Here is a 26356-nt window from a genome sequence, read left to right on the forward strand (position 1 = left end):
TGTTAAAGTCGATATCCCCTTTTATGGCTGTTATTGTGTTACTGTGGTTGTGTTACTGTTGATTTCCCCTTTTATGGCTGTTAGCATTTGCCATACGTCTTGAGGTGCTCGTATCTTGGGTGCATAAATATTTACAATTGTTATCTCTTCTTCTTGGATTGACCCCTTGATCATTACATAGTGTTCTTCTTTGTCTCTTGTAATAGTCTTTATTTTAAAGTCTATTTTGTCTGATATGAGAATTGCTACTCCAGCTTTCTTTTGATTTCCATTTGCATGGAGTATCTTTCTCCATCCGCTCACTTTCAGTCTGTATGTGTCCCTAGGTCTGAAGTGGGTCTCTTTTAGACAGCATATATATGGGTCTTATTTTTGCATCCATTCAGCCAGTCTGTATCTTTTGGTTGGAGCACTTAGTCCATTTACATTTAAGGTCATTATCGATACGTATGTTCCTGTTACCATTTTCTTAATTGTTGTGGGCTTGTTTTTGTAGGTCTTTTCCTTCTTGTGTTTCTTGCCTAGAGAAGTTCCTTTAGCATTTGTTGTGAAACTGGTTTGATGGTGCTGAATTACCTTAACTTTTGCTTGTCTGTGAAGGTTTTGATTTCTCCATCGAATCTGAATGAGATCTGTGCTGGGTAGAGTAATCTGGGTTGTAGGTTTTTCCCTTTCATCACTTTAAATATGTCCTGCCAGTCCCTTCTGGCTTGCAGAGTTTCTGCTGAAAGATCAGCTGTTAACCTTATGGGGATTCCCTTGTATGTTATTTGTTGCTTTTCCCTTGCTGCTTTTAATATTTTTTCTTTGTGTTTAATTTTTGATAGTTTGATTAATATGTGTCTTGGCGTGTTTCTCCTTGGATTTATCCTGTATGGGACTCTCTATGCTTCCTGGACTTGATTGACCATTTCCTTTACCATGTTAGGGAAGTTTTCAACTGTAATCTCATCAAATATTTTCTCAAGCCCTTTCATTTTCTCTTCTTCTTCTGCAACCCCTCTAATTTGAATATTGGTGTGTTTAATGTTGTCCTAGAGGTCTCTATGACTGTCCTCAATTCTTTTCATTCTTTTTCTTTTATTCTGCTCTGCAGCAGTTATTTCCACTGTTTTATCTTCCAGGTCACTTCTCTGTTTTCTGCCTCAGTTATTCTGCTATTAATTCCTTCTAGAGAATTTTAAATTTCATTTATTGTGTTGTTCATCATTGTTTGTTTGCTCTTTAGCTCTTCTAGGTCCTTGTTAAATGTTTCTTGTATTTGCTCCATTTTCTTTCCAAGATGTTGGATCATCTTTACTGTCCTTACTCTGAATTCTTTTTCAGGTAGACTACCTATTTCCTCTTCATTTGTTTGGTCTGGTGAGTTTTTGCCTTGCTCCTTCATCTGCTGCATATTTCTCTTTCTTCTCATTTTGTTTAACTTACTGTGTTTGGGGTCTCCTTTTCACAGCCTACAGGTTCATAGTTCCCGTTGTTTTTGGTGTCTGTCCACAGTGGGTGAGGTTGGTTCAGTGGCTTGTGTAGGCTTCCTGGGGGAGGGGACTGGTGCCTGTGTTTTGGTGGTTGGGGCTGGATCTTGTCTTTCTGGTGGGCAGGGCCATGTCTGGTGGTGTGTTTTGGGGTGTCTGTGAACTTAGTATGACTTTAGGCAGTCTCTCTGCTGATGTGTGGGGTTGTGTTCCTGTTTTGCTAGTTGTTTGGCATGGGGTGTCCAGCACTGGAGATTGCTGGCCGTTGGGTGGAGCTGGGTCTTAGCGTTGAGACAGAGTCTCTGGGAGAGCTCTCGCTGATTGATATTATGTGGGGCCGGGAGATCTCTGGTGGTCTTCTGGACTCAGCTCTCCCACCTTGGAGGCTCATGCCTGACATCCGGGTGAAGCACCAAGACCCTGCCAGCCACACAGCTCAGAAGAAAAGGAAGAAAAAAAAGAAAAAAGAAAGAAAATAAATAGTAAAATAAAAAAATAAGAGACAGCAACCAAACCAATAAACAAATCCACCAATGATAACAAGCACTAAAACTTAAACCAAGATAAACATAAAAATCAGAAACAAATCAGTTGCAGAAAGCAAACCCCAAGTCTACAGTTGCTCCCAAAGTCCACCACCTCCGTTTTAGGAATATTCGTTGTCTATTCAGGTATTCCACAGCTGCAGGGTTCATCAAGTTGTTTGTGGGGTTTTATCTGCTAACCCTGAGGCTGCACGGAGAAATTACCCTTTCTCTTCTTTTTTGCTCAGCTTCTGGGGTCAGCTTTGGTTTTCGCCCTGCCTCTGTGTGTAGGTCGCCCTCAGGCATCTATTCCCTGCCCAGACTGGAGGGGGTTAAAGTAGCGGCTGATTAGGGCTCTCTTGCTCACTCAGATCAGGGAGAGGGAGGGGTACGGTAGTCATAATTGGAATGTGGGGCGAGCCTGTGGCGGCAGAGGCCAGCATGACATTGCAACAGCCTGAGGTGCACCGTGTGTTCTCCTGGGGAAGTTGTCCCTGGATCTTGGGACCCTGGCAGTGGTGTGCTGCACAGGCTCCCGGGGGTGTGTGGGTAGTGACCTGCGCTGGCACACAGGATTTTTGGTGGCAGCAGCAGCATTAGCATTTCATGCCTGTATCTGGGATATGAGCAGATAGCTGTGGCTGGCGCCCATCTCAGGAGCTCATTTAGGCGGTGCTCTGCCTTCTGTGGGCACATGGGGAAGGAATCCCCTCTCCTCACACACCCCCAAAACAGTGGTCTCTTCCCTCCTTGGCAGGTCCAGACTTTTCCCCAGACTCTCTCCTGTCTCGCTGTGGCACCCTAGCCCCCTTCAGGCTGTGTTCACACAGCCAACCCCAGTCCTCTCCCTGGGATCTGACCTCCAAAGCCCAAGCCTCAGCTCCCAGCCCCCACTTGCCCTGGCGGGTAAGCAGACAAGCGTCTCAGGTTGGTGAGTGCTGGTCGGCACTGATCCTCTCTGTGGGAATCTCTCCTCTTTGCCCTCTGCACCCCTGTTGCTGCACTCTCCTTTGTGACTCCGAAGCTTCTCCCCCACCCACCCCCCATCTCTGCCAGTGAAGGGGCTTCCTAGTGTGTGGAAACTTTTCCTCCTTCACAGCTCCTTCCCAGAGGTGCAGGTCCGTCCCTATTCTTTTCTCTCTGTTTTTTCTTTTTGCTTTTGCACTACTCAGGTAAATGGGGATTTTCTTGCCTTTTGGGAAGTCTGAAGTCTCCTGCCAGCGCTCAGTAGGTGTTCTGTAGGAGTTGTTCCACATGTGTAGGTGTATTTTTGATGTATTTGTGGGGAGGAAGGTGATCTCCATGTCTTACTCCTCCACCTTCTTGAAGGTCTCTCTTGATCATACGATTTTTATCCTTCATTTTATTCATGTGGTATATCACATTGATTTGCGATTGTTGAACCATTCTTGTATCTTTGGAATAAACTCCACTTGATAGTGGTATGTGATCCTTTTAATATACGTATTGTTGAATCCAGTTGGCTTACATTTTGTTGAGGATTTTTACATCTATGTTCATCAGTGATATTGACCTGTAATTTTCTTTTTTGTGTGGTGTCCTTGTCTATTTTGGTATTGAGAAATGCTGGCCTTGTAAAACGAGTTTGGAAGTGTTGCTCCTTTTCTGTTATTTGGCATAGTTTGAGAGGGATTGGTATTAATTCTTCTTTGAATGTTTGGTAGAATTCACCAGTGAAGTTGTCTGGTCTCTTACTTTTCTTTGTAGGGAGTTTTAAAATTACTGATTCAATCTCTTTACTAGTAATCATTCTGTTTAAATTTTCTGTTTCTTCATGATTCAGTCTTGGAAGGTTGTATGTTTCTAGGAATTTATCCATTTCTTCTCATTTGTCCAATTTGTTGGCATGTAATTTTTCATAGTAGCTCTCTTATTATTCTTTGTATTTCTGTGCTGTCAGTTGTAATGCTTCCTTTTTCATTTTTGATTTTGAGTGAGTCTGGCTAAAGGTTTGTCAGTTTTATCTTTTCAAAGAACCAAATCTTAGTTTCACTCATCTTTTCTATTGTTGTTTTAGTCTCTGTTTCACTTATTTTTTCTCTTTGTTATTTCCTTCCTTCTACTAACTTTGGGCCTTGTTTCTTCCTTTTCTAGTTCCTTGAGGTGTACAGTTACCTTGTTTACTTGAGATTTTTCTTGAGGTATAAAGTTAGGTTGTTTACTTGATTTAGCTACTTTTGCCTTTTAATCTTTTTTTAAAAATAAATTTATTTGTTGGTTTTTTTAAAATTTATTTTTGGCTGTGTTGAGTCTTCGTTGCTGCATGCGGGCTTCCTCTAGTTGTGGTGAGTGGGGGATACTCTTCGTTGCGGTGCGTGGGCTTTTCATTGTGGTACGTGGGCTTCTCATTGCGGTGGCTTCTCTTGTTGTGGAGCATGGGGCTGTAGGTGTGCGGGCTACAGTATCTGTGGCACATGGTCTCAGTAGTTGTGGCTCATGGTCTCAGTAGTTGTGGCTCGCGGGTTGTAGAGTGCAGGCTCAGTAGATGTGGCGCACGGGCTTATTTGCTCCGCGGCATTTGGAATCTTCCTGGACCAGGGCTCAAACCGTGTTCCCTGCATTGGCAGGTGGATTCTTAACCACTGTCCCACCAGGGAAGTCCCTTGTGTTTTAATCTTCGTACTAGTTTTAGTAGTGGTTAGTGCACTACCTTTATGTATATTTACCTTTACCAGTGAGATTTATACTTTGATATGTTTTCTGGTTAGTAATTAGTGCTGTTTTTTTTCAGCTTAAAGAAATCCCTTTAACATTTCTTGTAAGGCTGGTTTAGTAGTGATGAACTCCTTTAGCTTTTGCTTGTATGGAAAACTCTACCTCTTATTTAGTTCTGAATAACTTTGCTGGTTAAAGTGTTATTGGTTCGAAATTTTTTTTCTTTCATGACTTTAAATATATCATGCCACTCCCTTCTGTCCTGCAGTTTCTGCTGAAAAATCAACCGAGAGACTTATGAGGTACCTTATGTATAAAAAATTATTTTTCTTTTTCTGCTTTTAAGATTCTCTCCTTGTTTGTAACTTCTGGCATTTTAATTATAATGTGTCTTAGTGTGGGTCTCTTTAGGTTCATCTTATTTGTAACTCTCTGGGCTTCCTGGATCTGGATGTCTTTTTCTTTTCCCAGGTTAGGCAAGTTTTCAGCCCTTATTTCTTAAAATAAGTTTTTTGCCCTTTTCTCTCTCTCTTCTTTTTCTGGGACTCCTAAAGTGTGACTATTACTCAGCTTGATGTTTTCTTATAAGTCCCTTATGGTATCTTTATTTTTTTTTTTTTTATCATTCTTTTTTCTTTTTCCTGCTCTGTTTGGGTGATTTCCTCTGCCCTGTCTTGGGTTCATTGATCCTTTTTTTTCTGCTTTATCTAGCCTGATGTTGAACTCACCTAGTGTTTTGTTTTGTTTGTTTGTTTGGCTACACTGTGTGGCTTTTGGGATCTTAGTTCCCTGCACAGGGATTGAACCCAGGCCCCTGCAGTGAGAGTGCCAAGTCCTAACCACTGAACTGCCAGGGAATTCCCACATCTAGTGTATTTTTTAGTTCATATTTCTCAGTTCCGTGATTTCTGTGTGGAACTCTCTTGTATTTTCTGTCTCTGTGTCAAAATTCTCACCATGTTTATTCTCCCAAGTTCAGTGAGCATCTTTACGACCATTACTTTGAACTCTTTATCAGGTAAATTACTCATCTTTGTTCCATTAGCATTTTTTTTTCTTTTTTCCTGGGGTTTTATCATGTTCTTTTGTTTGGAACACATTCCTCTGTTTCTTCATTTTGCTTGATTCTCTGTTGGTTTCTGTGCAATAGATGAAAAACAACCACTTCTCCTAGTCTTAAAGGGTTGACCATAGGAGATAAACCTTATTGTTTAACCCTGCCCTAGCTCTTCGTGTCTTTCAAACCTTTGTGATTATCCAAGAAGCTTATTTTATTTTGACTGGTTCCCAGTAGTTGAGGATGTGCCAAGGCCAGTGTCCCAAAGGGGAGGATCTCAGTCAGCACCTAGGTTCAGGCTGAATGGAAGCCAAAACCTTACGTATCAGTTTCTAAATAATGCAAATATGTATATATATATATTGCTGTGGGACCACAACCGTAAGCCTTGCTGGCCTCCAGGTTTGGAGGCGTCGCTTGGGCAGCAGTCGCACAAATCAGGGCTCCAGAGGAGTACACAAGCTCCTTTCTGGGAGATATTGGTGAGCTATAGCAAGGCAGAGGGTGAGTGCAAAATGGCATCTCCCAGCCTCTGTTCCATGAAAGCACCTCTGTAGTCGTTAATGTGTGCCAAACCAGAAACCTGCTTCTAAGGCCAAAACTCCTGGACAAATAAATAGGCCACTTTCTCAGAGAGACTAGGGATGTGTTTCTGTCAACTGTCTGTGTGGTGTCCTGAGAGTGGCAGTCTGCCAAGAACTGTCTCTCTGATTGTTACAGTCCCATGGGACCCAGGAACACAAGCCCCTCTGACTGCCAGAGCCAGGTGATCAAGGGGTGTCCTCTGGGTAGCAAACATAAAAACTGGGTCACCAAACATAAAATGGCAGAGGGGGAGCAGGAAGATGGTGTCCACCAGTCTCCATCCCTGGAGAGCATCCCAGCAGGCCCCTGCTCCTTCAGCCATTGCTTTAAAATTAGGAAATTAGTCTCTTTCACGTAAAGCCCGCGTGATTTCGAAAGGCTGCTTCTGTGCTGGGCCCTGGTGCAGGTGAGTCTGCACACAAGCCCTTTAAGAGCCATTCCTCGATTTGCCACACCCCATGTGTTTCAGGGGCTTGAGCTCCATTGGTCTTCAAAGCCAGACATTTTGGGGGCTCATCTTTAAGCTGCCAGTCTTAAAAATCGGGGTGCCCAATGTGGGTTATGAGCCCTTTGCTCCTCGGGGAGAAGCTCTGGGTTTTGAGTTCCCTCCCAACTGTGGGTCGCTGCACCAGGGTGGGGTTTATCGTGAGATTGTGTCTCAGCCTTTCACACCTGCTTCGATGTGGTGTCTCTCTGGTTTGGGTGATGTGGAGGGCCTTGCTCTGCCAGTTTTTAGGTTATTGTCAGAGGAAATTGTTGACTGTGTAGCTGTAGATTTCAGTGTGAGTGTGGAGGAGGTGAGATCAGGATCTTCCATCTTGAACTGGAACCCTGACATTCTTTTATTCACATAATATCTCCATAGTATAACCCACATGCCATGAAAACCTGACCAAATACATCTGCTTATAGTCCTGTCCTTTAATCCTGTGTTTGTGTGTACATGCATACATACATACATATATACATGCTTACTTATGGACCTTACTAGGAAGTTTTTATATCTGAAGATAAAGAGACAAGAAGAAAGTTGACTAGCAGATAAAAAGGAAAAATTTATATATATGAGAAAAAATGTGAGTTACTGTGCTTTTCATCACCTTCCTAAATTGTTCATTCTGTTGATTACCCTTTTCTTGACTGATCTTTTTGCGTTGACATTTGTTTGTCTTGTTTTGGGGGGGTTTCAGGCCCACATCTTGCCCATATCCTGTCACCTAATAAAGAACTAGTGGAACTGTAAGTGCTCTCTGCCTATAGAAATGAACCTCATTTGCCTTCCTCCATCCGCTTCTTGTATTTCTTTTGACCAAGGCCTTCATTTCACACACACAGTTACCAGGCACTCACGTGGCCACAAGCCGGTTAGTGTGTTTGGCACTGGCAATATATGAATGACTTTTAACGTGGGTTTAACTGTGCTCAGAGTGCAGTAGGGCAGATAAATAGTAGACAAGTAACCACAGCAATAGTAACTATACCTGTAACAAGGGCCAGAGGACTGACTAATCACCTGTGCTCTTGGCATCAGGATCAGGGACAGTATCTCAGAAAAGACAAGGTATTCTGGGCAGAGGGAAAAGCCATAGAGGCATAAAATAACATGAAATTTTGGGAGTTACGAGGTATTGAAAAAGTACAATGTGGGGCTTTCCTGGTGGTGCAGTGGTTGGGAGTCCGCCTGCCAATGCAGGGGATGCGGGTTCATGCCCCGATCCGGGAAGATCCCACATGCCGCGGAGTGGCTGGGCCCGTGAGCCATGGCTGCTGAGCCTGCGCGTCCGGAGCCTGTGCTCCACGATGGGAGAGGCCACAACAGTGAGAGGGCCACGTACGCAAAAAAAAAAAAAAAAAAAGTACAATGTGAAAAGACAAGATGGGGCGAAGTAACCTGTGGATAGATTGTAAAGCATCTTCTGTGCAGATTTGAGGAATGTGATTTTATTCTGACAATTCCTCAGACATTTTAAGGAAGGTAGTCACCTGAGAAAAAAAGTGTTTTGAAGTCACTCAGAATTCTGGTCACATCTCTGCTTATGTCACTTACTAGCTGAATACTCTTGGGCCTGCATTTCTGAACCTCAGTGTTCACATCTGTGAAATGGGTGTAGCTTGGACTGAGAGTACCTTGGTTTGTGAGTGACTTAATCATTCAGCAAACATTATTTATTGAGCGCCTGTTATACATAATGCCCAGAGAAATTTTACAGGGAAGGGAAATGCAGTAGGATGAGCCTACAAACCTTAGAAAAGGTAGATGCTGTATCAACCCACTCAGAACTTAGCACATTTCTCTATTCACAGCTATTCTTTTTTTTTTTTTTTTTTTTTTTTTTTTTTGTGGTATGCGGGCCTCTCACTGCTGTGGCCTCTCCCGTTGCGGAGCACAGGCTCCGGACGCGCAGGCTCAGCGGCCATGGCTCATGGGCACAGCCACTCGGCGGCATGTGGGATCTTCCCGGACTGGGGCACGAACCCGTGTCCCCTGCATCGGCAGGCGGACTCTCAACCACTACACCACCAGGGAAGCCCCCTGTTTTATTTTTAAATATTCCTCATCTTCTTGTCTCCATCCCTGTTGCCAAAGCCTTCGTTCTGGCTCTTACCTCTCATCTGGACTCTGCAGTAGTTGGTTTCTTTTCTTCTTTAATTCATTTTCTCTTTGATGAGAAAGTTCTCACTTTAAGTGATACTGGCCATATGCTGAGCGCTTGCTAACTGTCAGATGACTGCTAATGCCCTGCATTATCTCAGATTGTTAGGATATGCCTGGGGTCTGCTGCTAGACCAGAAGTTGAAGGCTCACCCTCTCCTTGGTTGGCTAAGAGCAAAGTGTGTCAGTTCCAGCCTCCCCATGCCTTTTGTCTCCTCTTGCGCAAGGCCTGCTTCCTTGTTGTCTTTGTTTGGCTGTCTTCTGCCAGATGCCTGGGGCCTTCTTATCATCTACTGTTTGCTGGAATCCAAAGCTTTTAAAAGTTAACCGTTCATGCTAGGTAGATTGGACATGGGCCCATCCTCTGCATTTGTATTAGGGATGTGTTTTACACTTAACCATGAGATTTGAAGCTTTAAAAAAAAATCTCATATTTTAATAAGATGTCTCTTCTCTCAGCCCTCACAGTAGGTATATTTTGTACTTGCTGTGAACCTGCCATTGAAATGATCGTACTCATGGTCTTTAACTTTTTTGTACTTCCACCCTGATAAGAAACTGTCTTGCAGTGGGGTGGTGGAATGCCTTTTTGTCTTTTCTTGTTCTGCCCATTTTTAGTCTCTGCTTGATTATGTGGAATCTTACTATCCATGAAGGTAAGATGGACTTGGAGATCTACTTGTAGGTTCTCAGGTTGAAGGTATCTATATCCCAGTACTTTATCACAATGCTTTGTACCTATTAGGTGAATTTGTCACATACAGATAGTTTCCTCATCACACGGACAGTATACTTTCTATTCTGCTTTTCTTCTCCCTATGTAACAGTTGGGAGTTGAGAAGAGCATTAACTCACTTATTTGTATTTTGTTTTTGATGCTCCAGGTCAGGATGGCTAACTGGTTGGCTTCCCACATGGTGTCCTTCGTCAACATCACACCTTAAAGAAGCTGAAGAGAAAATTTTAAAATGTAAGGTTTTCTTCTTATAAGTTAACTGACCCATTTACTAAAATAGGTCCAATATAAAGCATCGCCTTGAAACTGAAGATCAGATTCTGTTGTGTGTTAGTTGTTGGCAAAAGAACTTTTTTTTCCTTTTACATGTCATCAGTAAGTACGTAAATGTGGGAAGAAGTCAAGGGTTCTCAAACTTTTTGGTCTTGAGTCCCTTTTATACTCTTAAATTAGGAAGTACCCCCAAGGAACTTTGTTTAGAGGTTATAGCTATCAATATTTACTGTATTAAAAGTTAAAACTGAGGGCTTCCCTGGTGGTGCAGTGGTTGGGAGTCCGCCTGCCGATGCAGGGGACATGGGTTTGTGCCCCGGTCAGGGAGGATCCCACATGCCAGGGAGCGGCTGTGCCCGTGAGCCATGGCCGCTGAGCCTGCGCGTCCGGAGCCTGTGCTCCGCAACGGGAGAGGCCGCAGCAGTGAGAGGCCCGCATACCGCCAAAAAAAAAAAAAGAAAAAAAAAAAAATTAAAGCTCAATAATTCAAAATATGTCAACTTATTAATTTATTTTAAAACAATAGTAATAAACCCATTGCAGGTTAAAATAAATAACATGTTTTCTAAAAATAACTGCTTTCTAAACAAATGTAGTGAAAAGAGTAACATTGTTTACAAGTTTACACCTCTTTAATATCTGGCTTAATGTAAGGCAGCTGGATTCTCATATCTGCTTCTGCATTCAGACTGTTGGTAGTCACTTATCATGTGACCTCTGGAAAACTCCACTGTATACCCATCAGAGAATGAGAGTGGAAAAGGCAAATAAAGTCTTAGATTGTTATGAAAATAGTTTTGACCTTGTGAGACCTCCTGAAAGGATCTGTGGCTCACCAGAGGTCCGCAGACTGCTCTGAGAGCAGGCTGTAGGTATCGCAGAGCAAGTAGCCTTGTCTAGTAGAACACATACTGGACTACATCCAGGTAACCTGTTCTAGGCCCAGGGCTGCAGTCCAGGGGTTACAGCGTCTTGGGCAAGTTCCTTTTCTCACCTTCCTAGTTTTTGCCCATAAGAGGAGTGGGCGGGGTGATCCTTAGTCTAGTATTCTAGGATTCTTTATGTCTACATTTATAGTAGTGCGGAAACCTTTATCTTTTTTGTTTCTTGTGAGCACTGAAATTTACCCACACTTGTACTGTCAAAGTGTTCCCAGATATCTGTGGGTATACTTTCAAGTAATGGTGTTTACTGTGAAATTTTGTTTAGAGGAAGAGCTTACGTGGTGCAGTGCACCTACATGATTATTATGTATATTTGTGCATATACTTGTCCACACCTGTTTTTCATACTCTCTGCCACAAATGAATTTTGTTTGTGCATTTGAATGATTCAGGAGTAAGTGACCATAACTGGATATATCCAAAGAAGGGGACAATTAGCCATCTTATATGGATTTTTAACATGCAAATGGATTTCTACTCTGTATGGTTGGGTAATCTTGTTCTCTACAAAGCTGGCAAAGTTGTCATTGTGATTTACTAAAAGAAAAAATTCTTGTCAAGAGATAAAAAAAAAAGAGTGCTAGATACTCAATTCATGTGTTTAACAGACATACTGATTTCCTACTGCTGGGTTCTAGGGATGCAAATAGGAGTAAGAATTGGCCCCTGCTTTAATATCAGACATAGAAGCAAGCAACTAATACAGTGGGGTGAGCTCTCTCATAGAGGTCACAGATCGTTTTTATGGGAATGCGCAGACATCTATGTTCAGAATGTGGTTTGGCTTGGCACTAGTACCGGATCACCTCCTTTTCTAAACTGGTGTCATTTCCACTCAGTCTGGGCTCTGTTAATATTCTGAACAAATGCTGGGTTTCCCCTCTGCTACTATGTGGGTACAAAACTGGAGATTATTTGGTTAAAGGGCAGAAACTCCCGGTTCTCTGTGTTTGACCACTGCAGATGTATATGTACAAATAATTAAGATATATCTAAAGTGTAGCTATTCAGTTGATAATTTAATGTAAAAGAATTTGAAATTAGTTTCATCTTTAGTCAGTTTTGGGGGAGATTTAAAGTATTTAGTCCTGTAGCATTGAGGGCAAGAAAGATTTTTTATCTACAAAATTGTGATTATTTGCTTCCTCTAGAGAGATTGTTGGATACGAACTCAGACTACCTGGCACCTCATGCTGAGGAGTTCCTGCCATCTTTTTCTACTAAACATGATGACTTAAGATTTCAGTTATGTGTTTAATACATGTTAATTCTTCCCTAAATTCATGATGATGTTTTAGGAAAAAAATGTTTCTTTTGAGTCTGAGTTCAATGTTCAATGCTTAATCGTCAAGTGTTTTACACATACAAGGTAGTATTCTATTGTCTGTAAAGCTAGAGACTTTAAAATAATGGATTCAGCAGCCACCAAGTTCCACTCCAGTACCCTCAACTGATAGATATGGAAAGAAGTCCAAAGAGCTGACATGACTTGCCAGAAAACCTAGGCCACAGTTGCTTGAGACTTGTCTGAGATAGATCTTACCACCAAGATGTAAAATATGGTAATTAAGAAATACTTGCTTTGGGACTTCCCTGGTGGTGCAGTGGTTAAGAATCCGCCTGCCAGTGCAGGAGACATGGGTTTGAGTCCTGGTCTGGGAAGCTCCCACGTGCTGCTGAGCAACTAAGTGTGTGCACCACAACTACTGAGCCTGCACCCTAGAGCCTGTGAGCCACAACTACTGAGCCTGCATGCCACAACTACTGAAGCCCGCTCACCTAGAGCCCATGCTCTGCAGCAAGAGAAGCCACTGCAATGAGAAGCCTGTGCACCACAATGAAGAAATAAACAAACAAATAAATAAAATTAAAGAAAAAAAGAATTGCTTCAATAAAATGTGCACTTTTTTTTTTAGGGCTGATATAATAAAGGCTAAACTCATATAAATAAATACCAGATGGTTTCTAGATTATTAATTTCTGATTGCTCTGAGAATACTCCCCTTCTCAGAAGTAGTGACACTAAGAAGAATTTCTCTTTTATGTTTCCATTAGGTGTCCCCTGCACATACAAAAAAGGACCTGTTCGTATATCTAATGGAAATAAAATATGGACACTGAAGCTTTCTCATAATATTTCAAATATGACTCCACTTGTCCTCCTCCATGGTTTTGGAGGAGGGCTTGGACTCTGGGCACTGAATTTTGGAGATCTTTGCACCAATAGACCTGTCTATGCTTTTGACCTGCTGGGCTTTGGACGAAGTAGCAGACCCAGATTTGACAGTGATGCAGAAGAAGTAGAGAATCAGTTTGTGGAATCCATTGAAGAGTGGAGATGTGCATTAGGATTGGACAAAATGATTTTGCTTGGACACAACCTGGGTGGGTTCCTGGCTGCTGCCTACTCACTGAAGTACCCATCAAGGTAAGTGATGGTGACAAAAGAGAGGCACCCAAGCGCTGGTTTCCAGTTCCCCTCTTTGGTGGTTGTTGGTGTCTGAACCTTATAAGACAGTCATTGTCTTAAAGGACCCTGTAGACTGAATAGCCACAACTGATGGCCAATTTAGTAGCAGAAATAGTGTTGTCAGGTTTTCCTATTACATATGCTACACATTGGTAGGAGGCTTGTGAAAGGACTTTCTATTTGTTAGAATGTACACAATTTAAGCCATGAGTAAAAACTGTTGTGTTGTTATTGTTTACAGTTATTATTATCATTAGACCTATGGATCCAGCAGGCTTTTCCTAACCTTTTCCAGGTTTTAGTAAGCTGCAATAGAAAACCAGAGGTTAGAAATTAGAAGACGTAGGTGCTAGTGCTATCTTTATGGCTTAGAGCAAATCACTTAATCTCTAAATTTTAGTTTCCACATCTCTAAGCTACAGAAAATACACCTGCATAGAATATCTTTTAGCTTTTTTTATTATTATACTGTGCCCTAACCTTTATTGCTATAGAATTTTTTTCTGAGTCATTGAATTAATGAGTGTTTACTTCAGAATCTTTGTAACATCTCTTCCTTTCTTTTTTTTTTTTTTTTTTTTTTTTGCGGTACGCGGGCCTCTCAATGCTGTGGCCTCTCCCGTTGCGGAGCACAGGCTCCGGACGCGCAGGCTCAGCGGCCATGGCTCACGGGCCCTGCCACTCCGCGGCATGTGGGATCTTCCCGGACTGGGGCACGAACCCGCGTCCCCTGCATTGGCAGGCAGACTCTAAACCACTGCGCCACCAGGGCAGCCCTCTCTTCCTTTCTTTACCTTATTTTCTTATGCTATTTCCTATTATTTATGTTGCTAATCTGGGGGGAGGTCACAAAATCATATTTTGTATGATTAGTAAGTATAGACCAGATGATACCGCAGTGTAGCACACAGTATAGGAAGGTGGCAGTTAACCTCTAGGGTTCTCCTTCCCCCTAGCTTTTTTCCTATGTTGCTTTTCAGAATGGCTTTCCTTGGAGCACTTCTCTTTTACCGGAGAAGAAAGAGATCAATGAATAAGAATGTCTCTGTTCTTATAGAGACATCATTTCCTTTGCTGCAGACGTCCTCACTGCTCTGTAATGGTCCCCATTTGTGTTAATTTCTTACCTTACAGAGACTTTTTGTGCTTGATCCTGACTAAGCAAATTCATCTAGATTTCCATAGAAGATCAGATGTTATGGTTAATAGAACAGTTCAGCAGACTCACAGATCCAAATGTAGTTAAACACAATTGACTGCTACCAGTGTAAGTGTTCATAATTATAGCAAGCCTCATAGTGAGTGAGATTTAGCATTAGCTGTCTCTTCAAGTTGCACTCCTACTAAGCAGTTGGGTGGTTGTCAGGGTCGCCATCTGCGTGATCTGAGAGGTTTTACCTGAGCCAGAAAAGCTGCTTGGTGGCATACACATATTTTCTCTGGTGCAGCGGAGTGGTCTGTTTTATCCTGTAAGTAACTACCTACTCTAAATGTCACTTATCCAACTTTAACTTGATCCAGGTACCTTTTTAAAAAACTTTTTTTAGAGCTGTTTGAGAGGGAGGTACAGAGATTTCCCATGTAATCCTTGTTCCTACACATGCATAGCCTCCCCTACAAGGACCATTTTTATTATGCTGTCATGAGATTAAATCTTTGCGTTTCAGAAAGATTTTGGTGGGGTGGGGTGAGAGGAGAGGATAAAATGGTCTAATAGAGACCAAATGAGGTTCAGTTAATTTCCTTCACTCACTGTGCTTCTTTTCTTATCTCTTCTCTCTTTTTTCTCAAGTGGACTTTGAGAATATGACTTTTTTCTTTGCCTCCTCAGGTATGATAGATATAATCTGTACTTTTTTTTTCTCCTAAGTAAAACCACAGCTCTTTAATTTCTATTGTTTCTATGCATGGAGGAAAAAACCACAAAGACAACACTTTTTTTGACTTGTTGGGACTTATGTCCCAATCCATACCTATTTCTGCCCTTAATCTTTTATGGGCAGCCCCATTCTTTCATTCTTTGTTTATTTTTATAGGACAGTTTGAGGAGAAGCGTGAAAATGCCTAGTTTAATGTACTTGTTTAGGAATGATTCTAGTAATAGAAAATAAATAAAAACTAATTTTTTCCAATTTTTGGTACATTAGGTCAACCTGTGTGCTTCATCTCTTTGAGCAGCAGAGTGCCTCTGTCCATAAAAGTTGTTCTATAGCCTAACTTGTGGCAGTGATCCCATATTTCCCCCAGATTCTTGATATTGATTAAAAACTGAGTATTCAGCAATTGTGATTCTTTATGTAAAAGTACCTGGATGAGTCCTTCATTGAAGTAAACAGGTTGGTTCTGTTTAAATAATGTTGAGTGACTTTGTGTGCTTGTAAGGCTTACAGTGCATTGGGGGAAAAGACACAAATAACCACATGAGTAGCATGACAGCTCTGAGAAATCTGGATGAATATCTGACCCAGTCTCAGGTCCATTATGGTATCCTAAAGAAGTGTAATTCGAGCTGAGGCGGAGGTCTCAAAGGGATGTAGCAGGAGAGCATTCTAGGTAGTAGGGACAAAAATTGCAAAGGTCCTGTTCTAGGGGGACATCTGGGCCATTCTGGAAAGGCTGTGTGGTTGGTGGGCAGAGAAGTTATGAACTGATTAATGGATAACTCCAAATGGAGGCACAAACCTCACGTTCCTTCCCCTAAAATGACCTTAGTTCATCTCCGTTCTCTTACCATGATGTGTGATAATTAGAGATGTTGTCTGTAATTTTACTTGTAGATTAATATGCTGCATTAATTAAACAGGACCACTGTGTGAGGTGTCTTGGGCTGCCACTCTGTAAACTCTTCATCAAGCAGTGTCTGATCACCTTAAGGGGGGAACAAAGGGAATAGAGGAAACCAGCAACAATAGCCAAAGATACCGTCTCCTTTCTTTCATTTGTGTACTCAGTGTTTCCTTTTCATTTTCCTTTTCATTCTGGCCCCTGCTGTTCAGGATCCCATACAGAGACTATCTGTATTTTATAGGTATTTGTTATAAACTAAGGAAAAGGACACTATGAAAACTTTTATTAACTTAGAAAGTATTTAGCAAAGAGATCCATTCCAAGTCACAACAGTATAGGTTACAACTGGTCTTCTCCACTAAAAGGTTTTCAGGTCATCTTGCTTTTGACCTTGCCTGGCTCTGTCTCCTGTCTCCAGACTATGTGGAGCTGGGCTGAGCATTTCTTATCAGCCCGTCTTGAGAAGAAAGACTGTTCTACTTGACTCGAAGTTAGAGGTATTTAAGTTTATTGTTCTGTGCCCCATCCTCCCCTCAGTGGCTTGGAACCAATGGGAACTATCTGGGGCTAACTTCTTTATGAGAATGCCTCATTTGTGCACTGACTCGAGTTCTTTCTGGTCCTTTTCCTTGTTCCTTAGTAGGTCCTGTAAACTCCTTTATACATTTTGGTTCTGGGTCTGGTCATTCCTGTTGTTGTATTATTTCTGGCTGGTAGCTGACTTTAAGTCTTGTGAAAGTCAGGTCTCCATAGACTTGTTAGCATTTAGACTCAGCTGTCCCAGAATGTTGGAGCAGGTGTTACCTACTTCTTTGCCCTGTAGGCTGTAATCTGCTCACCATCTTCAAACTCAAGACCTACTGTAATGACTAACCTGGAGAAGAATGCTTCATTATGTTTCTATAGTGATGAGCTCTTCTTGTGTTCCTGCTTTGCTGGTTCTTTGTTTTTCCTGTAGTTTGCATTAGCCTCTGATTCTTTTTTTTTTCCTCTTTCTTTTTTTTAGGGGAGGGGGTCTTCGTTGCTGTGCGCAGGCTTTCTCTAGTTGTGGTGAGTGGGGGCTACTCTTCATTGTGGTGCACGGGCTTCTCATTGCAGTGGCTTCTCTTGTTGTGGAGCACGGGCTCTAGGCAGGTGGGCTTCAGTAATTGTGGCATGAAGGCTCAGTAGTTGGGGCTCGCGGGCTCTAGAGTGCAGACTCAGTAGTTGTGGTGCACAGGCTCAGTTGCTCCGTGGCATGTGGGATCTTCCCGGGCTTCCAGGGCTTGAACCTGTGTCCCCTGCATTGGCAGGTGGATTCTTAACCACTGCATCACCAGGGAGGTCCCTAGCCTCTGATTCTTGATAAAGATGTCTGATAGGATGACTCACATGCTGTCTGGCTAGACCCGCTCCTTAAGCCTAGATGTGAACTAACAATCCCATCAGGCTATCCTCTGTGGGATATTAGAGGGTCGAGTCTGGATTAGTATATGAGTTTGGATATACATTAAAACTAAATAACGCCTAGCAAATGAGGAGATAATCTTCTTACTAGAGAAGCAGGTGAGAAGATAGCCTGGGAACTTGGTCTGGTGCGGGATTATAAGGAGTGTGAGCCAAAGCCTGTGATAAAGCTTTTCTGAAGAATAAAAAAAGTTAAATTACTCATTCCTTACATGGTCCCAGCCACTGTCTTCCCATGCTTCTAGAATGAATTATTCTCTAGTAATCTTCCTGTATTTGCTACTATAACTAGCTAGCATTTACTGGATATTTGTTATTTGAGAGCCGCCAGCCTAAGTGCTTTGCATGGTCTCTCATTTAAAATCCTTAAAACCAAAAATAAGCGACAGTTATTTTCTGAGGCTTTTTACAAGTGGAGGCAGATGATATATAACTACAGTTTAGACGTTGTTGCAGAGCTTTTAAAAAATTGTTTTCCCACTTTTTTGACTGCAACCCTCAGTAATGATTATATGTGTGTCTGAAACAAAAGTTTTGTTATGTGATACATTTTTCTATTTCAAATTATACAATTTTATTAAAAAACAGACTGGCTCTGACTCTGTAAGTGGATTTTACTACCCACTAATGAGTAATGACCTGCAAGATTAATATGAGAAATAACAGTGATGTTCTCATGTCATCCAGGGGACCAGAAAAATTCAGACTGGACTAACTCCTATGCTTACTCTGATTATACTTTATAAAATTTGTACATCATTATAGATAAGGATCAAAAGGAAACTGGAAAAGCACAATATTCCAAATGTTTACTGAGCATCTACCATGTGCTAGGCTGAAGGCATAGGATCAAACAACAGTTGGGGCAATTTACTCCATTTCAAAAAGAAAAAAAAATGTTATCTGCTCCTGTATATATACTCTGTGTAACCTGTTAAAATCTCATAGATCCATACTAAACAAGGCAAGCCAAAACGAAGGCAAAAACAATACCATCAGTTAACTAGAGATAGGTGAGACTTTCCTCCCTAAAGTTTCCTTTGTCCTGCCCCTTCTTGGGTTAGCAGGTCAATAAGAACTCAGAGCAGACTGGGCAAAATCCCATAACAAGTTTGTAAGAAAATTTAATCATCTTTTCCGGTAGAGTATGTTTTAATAAAGAGTTCGTTTTTCTCTTTAGGTAAGTCAGTAGTGAATAATACCAGCTGTTTCCCCGAAATGAATCTTGTGCTGCTTTCAACTAGGTGGCTGTTTCATTAATTCCACTCATACCTCTGGCATGTGTCCCCCTCCCCAACCCTCAAATCTCACTGTGGGCTGTCATAGGAATTTAGGAGGCAGTCAGAATATGAGAGATAACTTTTTTTAAAAAGAAATTCATTTTCACCTCCATTTCCATACACTCTTAGAAAATAGTCTCATAAAACTTTTAAGCCGTGATGTCACTCTAAGTATATGGAAATCTCACATTTGACTTATCTTCACACAGATTCATAGTTACATTCTACAGATCTTCTGGATGCTATGAGATTTAGAGTATAGTGTTAGGACTGGCCTAGAGTTGATAAGAGTTAAGCCCTACCTTTACTAATCTGTTTAGCTTATGTTGCTTGGCCTATTCTTAGGAAAGAGAGCCTTCTGCCCAATGGCTTGTTGGCATCTGTTAGTACACTGGGGTTGGGAAATAAGGATCATAGCCCTAGTTCTGCATTGACTAGCTTTAGGTTCTGGAGTGAGTCACATAGTACATCTCAGCTTTCTTCTCATCTGATGAGATGAAAGATTGGGCTGGGTATTCTCCAAGGGTCCTTGGAGCTCTGTGCTCTGGGTCTGTGCTCTGAAGCTTTCTGTTTGAGAAAATGCAGTCAGAGCAAAGGATTCATTACTAACTCATCCTTATCTGTACTGACAAAAATAAGAAGACTTCTTATATTGGGAAAATAATAGCTGTCTGTTCCCATGTTCTGTTTTTTTTACCTTTCTATTTTGATTATGACCGACACAGAATCAGTGTCGGTTCACCCTTGGGAGATTTTTGCTGCCATTTGTTGACTGTTTTGGCTACAGTTGAATATCGTTTTGTGTCAGGACATTTATGTTTTGTTGAAGATCTTTATGATGTGTTATACCGTGATACAATCACAAGGACATGCTTCTGGTTTTCCCTCATCAGAAAGATGCTTCCTAAGATGGAAAAATTAAAACTATTAGTGACATGAAACAATTTTTATATGAGTTTGGAATGAAGCTTTTCTGTCTCTGAAGTAAAGAAGAAAGTTAGGAAAGGATTAGGAACAGAATCTAATGCCAGTATATCATGATGTTATGCATAGGGTAAATGTGTTCCTGTTCACCAAACTGAAATCCCAAACTAAGGGTATAATTTCAGCCCATATTGTTACATTATCTTCATGTTTGTCAAACGTTCATTCAAAGTTCTTTTGAATCCACCTAAAGTGCTAATGCCTCATAAATTTTTAGAATGATTTGGTTCATAGGAGATAACTATTGTTGGTGTCCGAAGCCATTTTATGAGTGTAATATTAATCTCCAGTCATTTCTGCAGTGTCAACCATGAGATACGTGGAACCATTGGATTTTTCTGAATGGTCAGTGATCTATATCATCTGCCAGAGTGTAGCTTAAACAACAACAAATGCTGTCTTTTCTTGTTTCTCAAGAATAACCACAGTTATCATATACCCTTTCACACATCCGTTACTTTCCACATTTAGAAAGATTAAAAATGAAGCCCTCTTTATACCATAATAACTCTCAAATCCTACCAAATCTCATCAATTTATGCATAATAAGAGCATGATGTAACCTGTCCAGTCATTAGTTTTTTCTTTAATGCAAGGTTTTCGAAGGAAGTTCATTCTATTTTTACTTTATAAATCGTGTAATTTCTTTATAGTCCTAGGGTGAATTTGCCAAATGATCTGAAGTCTGTTCTTTCCCATGCAGGGTTAGTCATCTCATTTTAGTGGAGCCTTGGGGTTTTCCTGAGCGACCACACCTTGCTGATGAAGAGAGACCAATTCCAATTTGGATCAGAGCCTTGGGAGCAGCATTGACTCCCTTTAACCCTTTAGCCAGCCTCAGGATTGCAGGACCCTTTGGTGAGTGCTTGCTTGTATCTGTATCCTAGGAAAGCAAAATGTTTATACATAGCAATAGAGGAGTATTTGCTGATCACCATTGTTAGTTAAAATCTTAAAAACAAACAAAAAAACTGAACCTTACTTTTTCTCCTCCTCCTCTAAAAAGTACCAGTCCATGCATAAAGGTGAATGAAACCAGGCTCCTCTCTTTAAAAAGGAGTCTTCAGGGCTTCCCTGGTGGTACAGTGGTTAAGAATATGCCTGCCAATGCAGGGCACACAGGTTCGAGCCCTGGTCCAGAAAGATCCCACATGCCACAGCAACTGAGCCTGTGCTCCACAACTACGGAGGCTGCGCTCCAGAGCCCATGAGCCACAACTGCTGAACCTGCGTGCCACAACTACTGAAGCCTGTGCGCCTAGAGCCCGTGCTCCGCAACAAGAGAAGCTGCCACAGTGAGAAGCCCGCACACCGCAACGAAGAGTAGCCCCTGCTCACCGCAACTAGAGAAAAGCCCGTACGCAGCAGTGAAGACCCAACGCAGCCAAAAATAAAATAAATAAATTTATTTTTTTTAAAAAGGGTCTTTATATTGTAAACATTACAGATAATTAGCAAGCAGAAGAGGTGGGAAATGCTAAGGATGAGGTTAGGTGACCTTGAACATTCTGAAAAAAGCCAAGCAAGTAGTGTCTTGGGGAAGTTTACCTGCTAGCCCCAGGCATGGGAGTTTATCTGCTAGCCCCAGTGACCTGTTGAGGAGCCTTTGGCCAGTTAGTGATGTCCAGCTGACAGGTCACAAAGCCTGACCTGACCGATAAACGTGGGATAACAGGTACCATTACTCAGATTCCTTTCTTGCCCTGTAATGTCAGAGTGTTAAGAAGGTAAAAGTCATCCTTTCTCACAAAGATTTGGGGGACTCCTGATTTGTGTTTCTGGTCATATTTTGAGTTTAGTCTCTGATTTAAGTTATTTGGCCCTCAGCTCTTCTGTCTCAGCCTCACAGCCAAGGGAATTTCCTTCCCTCGTTGTCACAGATGGTGATGGTCTGGACCTCTGCCTTCCCTTCTCTTACAGCTTGTGTCAGTTAAGAGGGCTTTTGGCTGAAAGGGACTGAAGACCTCAGCGGTTTAAACCAGAAGGCCTTTTATTATTTCCTTAACAAGCAGTCTGGAAGCAGGTGGTTTTAGCATTTGTTCCCAAAGCTAGCTCCTTGATGTTAGGGTTTGGGTCTGTGTATGTGATTCTCTTGACCTTTTACCTCACAGTTGTTCAGTGGTTGCTAGGACAGGAAGCATGATCTCACAGGCTCTCTGAACAAGAAGAAAGGAAAGCATGATGCTCTTTGTCAGGGAAGGACGACTTCCCTGGGAGCCCCAGCAGACTTCTCCTTATGTCTCTGCCCACCCCTAGTTCTTCCATTAGCAAAGAAGAAGAAATTTCTATGACTGATCAATCATCATTTGTTCCCAGGGGCTGGAGCGAGGGGCCTGCTTTCCTGGGAACGTTGCTGCCTAAATGATACACAAAAGTCAGGTTCTCTTAGCAAGAAAAGAATAGCGGTGTGGCGGGTAGGTGAGGGTGAGGCAATACCTGCTGCATAGGTGACTGTACATTCTGCTGCCCCCTGTCCAGGCCTGCACCCGCCCTTGCCTGAGTGCCATCCCTTTGGGAGAGCAGCAGGACTGCTGCAATGAGAAGAGGGCACAGGGACTGAATTGGTGACCACACTACATGCCCTCAGTACTCGTGTAGGTAGCCTCTTTTCACCGCCCCCCCCCAATAGAGCCACGCCTTCTTAGGTGCCTGGTCCTCTTTTGATGAGCTGCTTAAGAGCTTTATAGTCCTGACATGTAAGTGGATTTTGCTTGATCACAGTTACACAGGTAGCAATTATGGGAAAAGTAAAGCATAAAAAGAAGTTAGGAGATAATGATGGGGGAGGGAGGAAGCCTAGGAGGGGCCCTTTAAAGCCATGTCCTCTGCCTCCCATTGTTGTTTGCACACGGTGGTGAGGGTGATGCAGAATGTCCACTGCATCATGAGAATTCTTGGTGGAGCTGTGTAATTCCTTCAGAGATGGGAAGGCAGGGCCAGTGAAGAAGTAAGATCTTGCTAGAGTATTGGGCAGTGATAGCAGAGAGGGAAACCGGCCAGTCCCTGGGTCCCCGAGGGAAAGCAGTAACCAGACAAAAGTTCCTGCTCTTCATCCTCTTTGCTTTGGGGGCCTTGACCCTGCTTCTCACCTCAGGGGTGGGACCGTGAGAGCCACTGTGGATGGACTTAGCAGGGAGTTCTGCTAGTGTCCCAAGCAGAAACTCTGAATTAATTTTCCCAAGAAATATTTATATACCAATTCACTTCATATAGATGCTAATGTGTTGTAATTGTGGAAGAAATACAAATTAAGTTAATTTTATGTATGAGCTGTCCTATTCACCTCCCTTATTTAATACAATTTATTTTCCTATAAAAACAAGTCTTAGGCAACTGTTTTTGAGCTCCTAAAGCATATTAGTAAGTCAACATATGACAGACTTTTATTCTTATTTTAATCTTTCCTTAGGGAACTTGAGGAGAGCAGTTTCTAGGATCTGTGCTTTTTTCCACTTAAAATACATATTTGAATACATGTGTAATGTAGCATGTAGTGCTCATTATAGAAGCAAACACTAAACTCTTCTGTATTTGTATATAAATTAAATTATAATTTAAAACATACATATAATTTAAAATGTTTGTTTTCTATTAAATAGGTTTAAGTCTAGTACAGCGTTTAAGGCCTGATTTCAAACGGAAGTATTCTTCAATGTTTGCAGATGATACTGTGACAGAATACATTTACCACTGTAATGTCCAGACTCCGAGGTAAGGTTTATCTAAACTTACTGTGTTTGTGTTTTAGACTTCTATTTTTTGAAAATATATGAATAGTACAGGAGATTTTTATCAGTATGTAAATGACTAAATTTAAAAGGACAAGTAGTTAAATGACTAACACTTCTTAACTTACTCATCTATTCATGGAGCACCTACTATGTAAAACATTGTACTGGATTCTGATGAGAGATTAAAAAGCCAGACAGGGCACAGTGGTTGAGAATCTGCCTGCCGATGCAGGGAACACGGGTTCGTGCCCCGGTCGGGGAAGATCGCACATGCCACGGAGCCTGCGTGTCCGGAGCCTGTGCTCCGCAACGGGAGAGGCCACAACAGTGAGAGGCCCGCGTACTGAAAAACAAAAACAAAAGCCAGACATACTTTCTTCCCCTAAGGTGCCTATGGATAGTTGAGGGAAGTCTTGGTCTTGGGCATCTTGTTAAGGTGGTCAGAGTTGAGAGAGAAAGAAGAATTTCAAATAAAGCAGCATTCCCAAATGAGTGTGAATGTTCTACAAAAAAGGAGTTCTGGGTTAAACAAGAATGGTTTTCTGTACCATGGATCTTCTTAGAACCGTTTTTTAAGCCAAAGGTTTTTTGTTGTTGTTGTTTGTTTGTTTTTTATTTTCAGTTGTGCTGGGTCTTCATTGCTGCATGCGGGCTTTCTCTAGTTGCAAGCGGGGGCTACTCCTCGTTGTGGTGCGTGGGCCTCTCATTGCGGCAGCCTCTCTTGTTGTGGAGCACGGGCTCTAGGCTCACGGGCTTCAGTAGCTGTAGCTTGTGGGCTCTAGAGCGCAGGCTCAGTAGTTGTGGCACACGGGCTTAGCTGCTCCGCGGCATGTGGGATCTTCCCAGACCAGGGCTAGAACCCGTGTCCCCTGCATTGGCAGGCGGATTCTTAACCACTGTGCCACCAGGAAAGCCCAAGCCGAAGGGTTGTGAATCTCCCAGGTGCGTGGGAGATACTAGGCAGCATTTTCAAGTTCATTTGCTGATTGCACCCTTCTTTTACTCAGCACTTCTTCAAGTCTGTGTGTCAGCATGAGAAACACTGCTGCAGCGGTGAGGAGTAAGTGAGGGTCGAGGGGAAGGGGAGTCTGCGTGAATTTTGACAGTGATTGTGAGAGAGAGCATAGTAGAGGGAGCAAGAGGGCCAAGCAAAGGTATTTCTTTTTCTTTTTTTTTAAAATTACTTGTGGATGTTGTGTACAAGGCACCGGTAGAGAAAACAGAGCCTGAAAGTGTTGACGAGCTGGAAGGATCCTGCAAGACAGAGCCTACAGTCATTAGGGAGAGGATCAAGAATGGAGTATGATGATGAGAGCTCTAGTTCTTGTGCTGGGTTCTGTACCAGAATTATTAGAGGAGTTTGTCAAAAATGTGGTGCCTCAGCAAAGGAAAGCATAAACAAGATGAAAAGGCAACCCTCAGAATGGGAGAAAATATTTGCAAACGAATCAATGGACAAAGAATTAATCTCCAAAATATAGAAAAAGCTCATGTAGCTCAATATTAAAAAAACAAACAACCCAATCCAAAACTGGGCAGAAGACCTAAATAGACATTTCTCCAAAGAAGATATACAGGTTGCCCACAAACACATGAAAGGATGCTCAACATCACTAATCATTAGAGAAATGCAAATCAAAACTACAATGAGATATCATCTCACACCAGTCAGAATGGCCATCATCAAAAAATCTACAAACAATAAATGCTGGAGAGGGTGTGGAGAAAAGGGAACCCTCTTGCACTGTTGGTGGGAATGTAAATTGATACAGCCACTATGGAGAACAGTATGGAGGTTCCTTAAAAAACCAAAAATAGAACTACCATATGACCCAGCAATCTCACTACTGGACGTATACCCTGAGAAAACCATAATTCAAAAAGAGACATGTACCACAATGTTCACTGCAGCACTATTTATAATAGTCAAGACATGGAAGCAACCTAAGTATCCATCGACAGATGAATGGATAAAGAAGATGTGGCACATATATACAATGGAATATTACTCAGCCATAAAAAGAAACGAAATTGAGTTATTTGTAGTGAGGTGGATGGACCTAGAGTCTATCATACAGAGTGAAGTAAGTCAGAAAGAGAAAAACAAATACTGTATGCTAACACATATATATGGAATCTAAAAAAAATGGTTCTGAAGAACCTAGGGGCAGGACAGGAATAAAGACAAAGACATAGAGAATGGACTTGAGGACACGGGGTGGGGGAGGGGTAAGCTGGGACGAAGTGAGAGAGTAGCGTTGATTTATATACACTACCCAGTGTAAAATAGATAGCTGGTGGGAAGCAGCTGCATAGCACAGGGAGATCAGCTCGGTGCTTTGTGACCACCTAGAGAGGTGGGATAGGAAGGGTGCGAGGGAGACACAAGAAGGAGGGGATATGGGGATATATGTATGCATATAGCTGATTCACTTCGTTGTACAGCAGAAATTAACACAACATTGTAAAGCAATTATACTCCAATAAAGATGTAAAAAAAATAATAATTGTAGTGAAGACCATTGAATATTAAAAAAAAAAAAGAAAGTGGTACCTGAACTCTGTCTCTAAGACTCTAATTCAGCAGTTCTGGGCTACATCTTTAACAAATGCTTCAGATGATTCTAGCCATAGACCATACTTTAAAATATAAAAGTGGTACCTCTTCCTTTCTAAGACTGAAACTTGGGTGAAAGGCTGAGAGGTGAGATGCAGAGACAGCCTCCTTCACTTTTTTT

The 26356-nt window shown here is 41.9% G+C and overlaps 1 protein-coding gene across 3 annotated transcripts in view; it reads left to right on the plus strand.

Annotated features, from left to right (window-relative positions):
• The window catches only part of ABHD5 (abhydrolase domain containing 5, lysophosphatidic acid acyltransferase), a 46236-nt gene that overhangs the window by 16312 nt on the left and 3568 nt on the right, over nt 1–26356 (plus strand). For 2 of the 3 annotated variants that reach the window (XM_032648834.1, XM_032648835.1), the window contains 4 exons: nt 9852–9937; nt 12976–13348; nt 20591–20745; nt 23487–23598. In XM_032648834.1, the coding sequence (XP_032504725.1) occupies nt 9852–9937; nt 12976–13348; nt 20591–20745; nt 23487–23598 (726 nt within the window). Of the gene's footprint in view, nt 1–9851; nt 9938–12975; nt 13349–20590; nt 20746–23486; nt 23599–24625; nt 25121–26356 lie in introns of those variants that run through there. The other variant, XM_032648836.1, reaches the window with a different exon arrangement.

This window comes from Phocoena sinus, chromosome 11 (assembly GCF_008692025.1).
Source record: "Phocoena sinus isolate mPhoSin1 chromosome 11, mPhoSin1.pri, whole genome shotgun sequence".
Lineage (NCBI taxonomy): Eukaryota > Metazoa > Chordata > Mammalia > Artiodactyla > Phocoenidae > Phocoena > Phocoena sinus.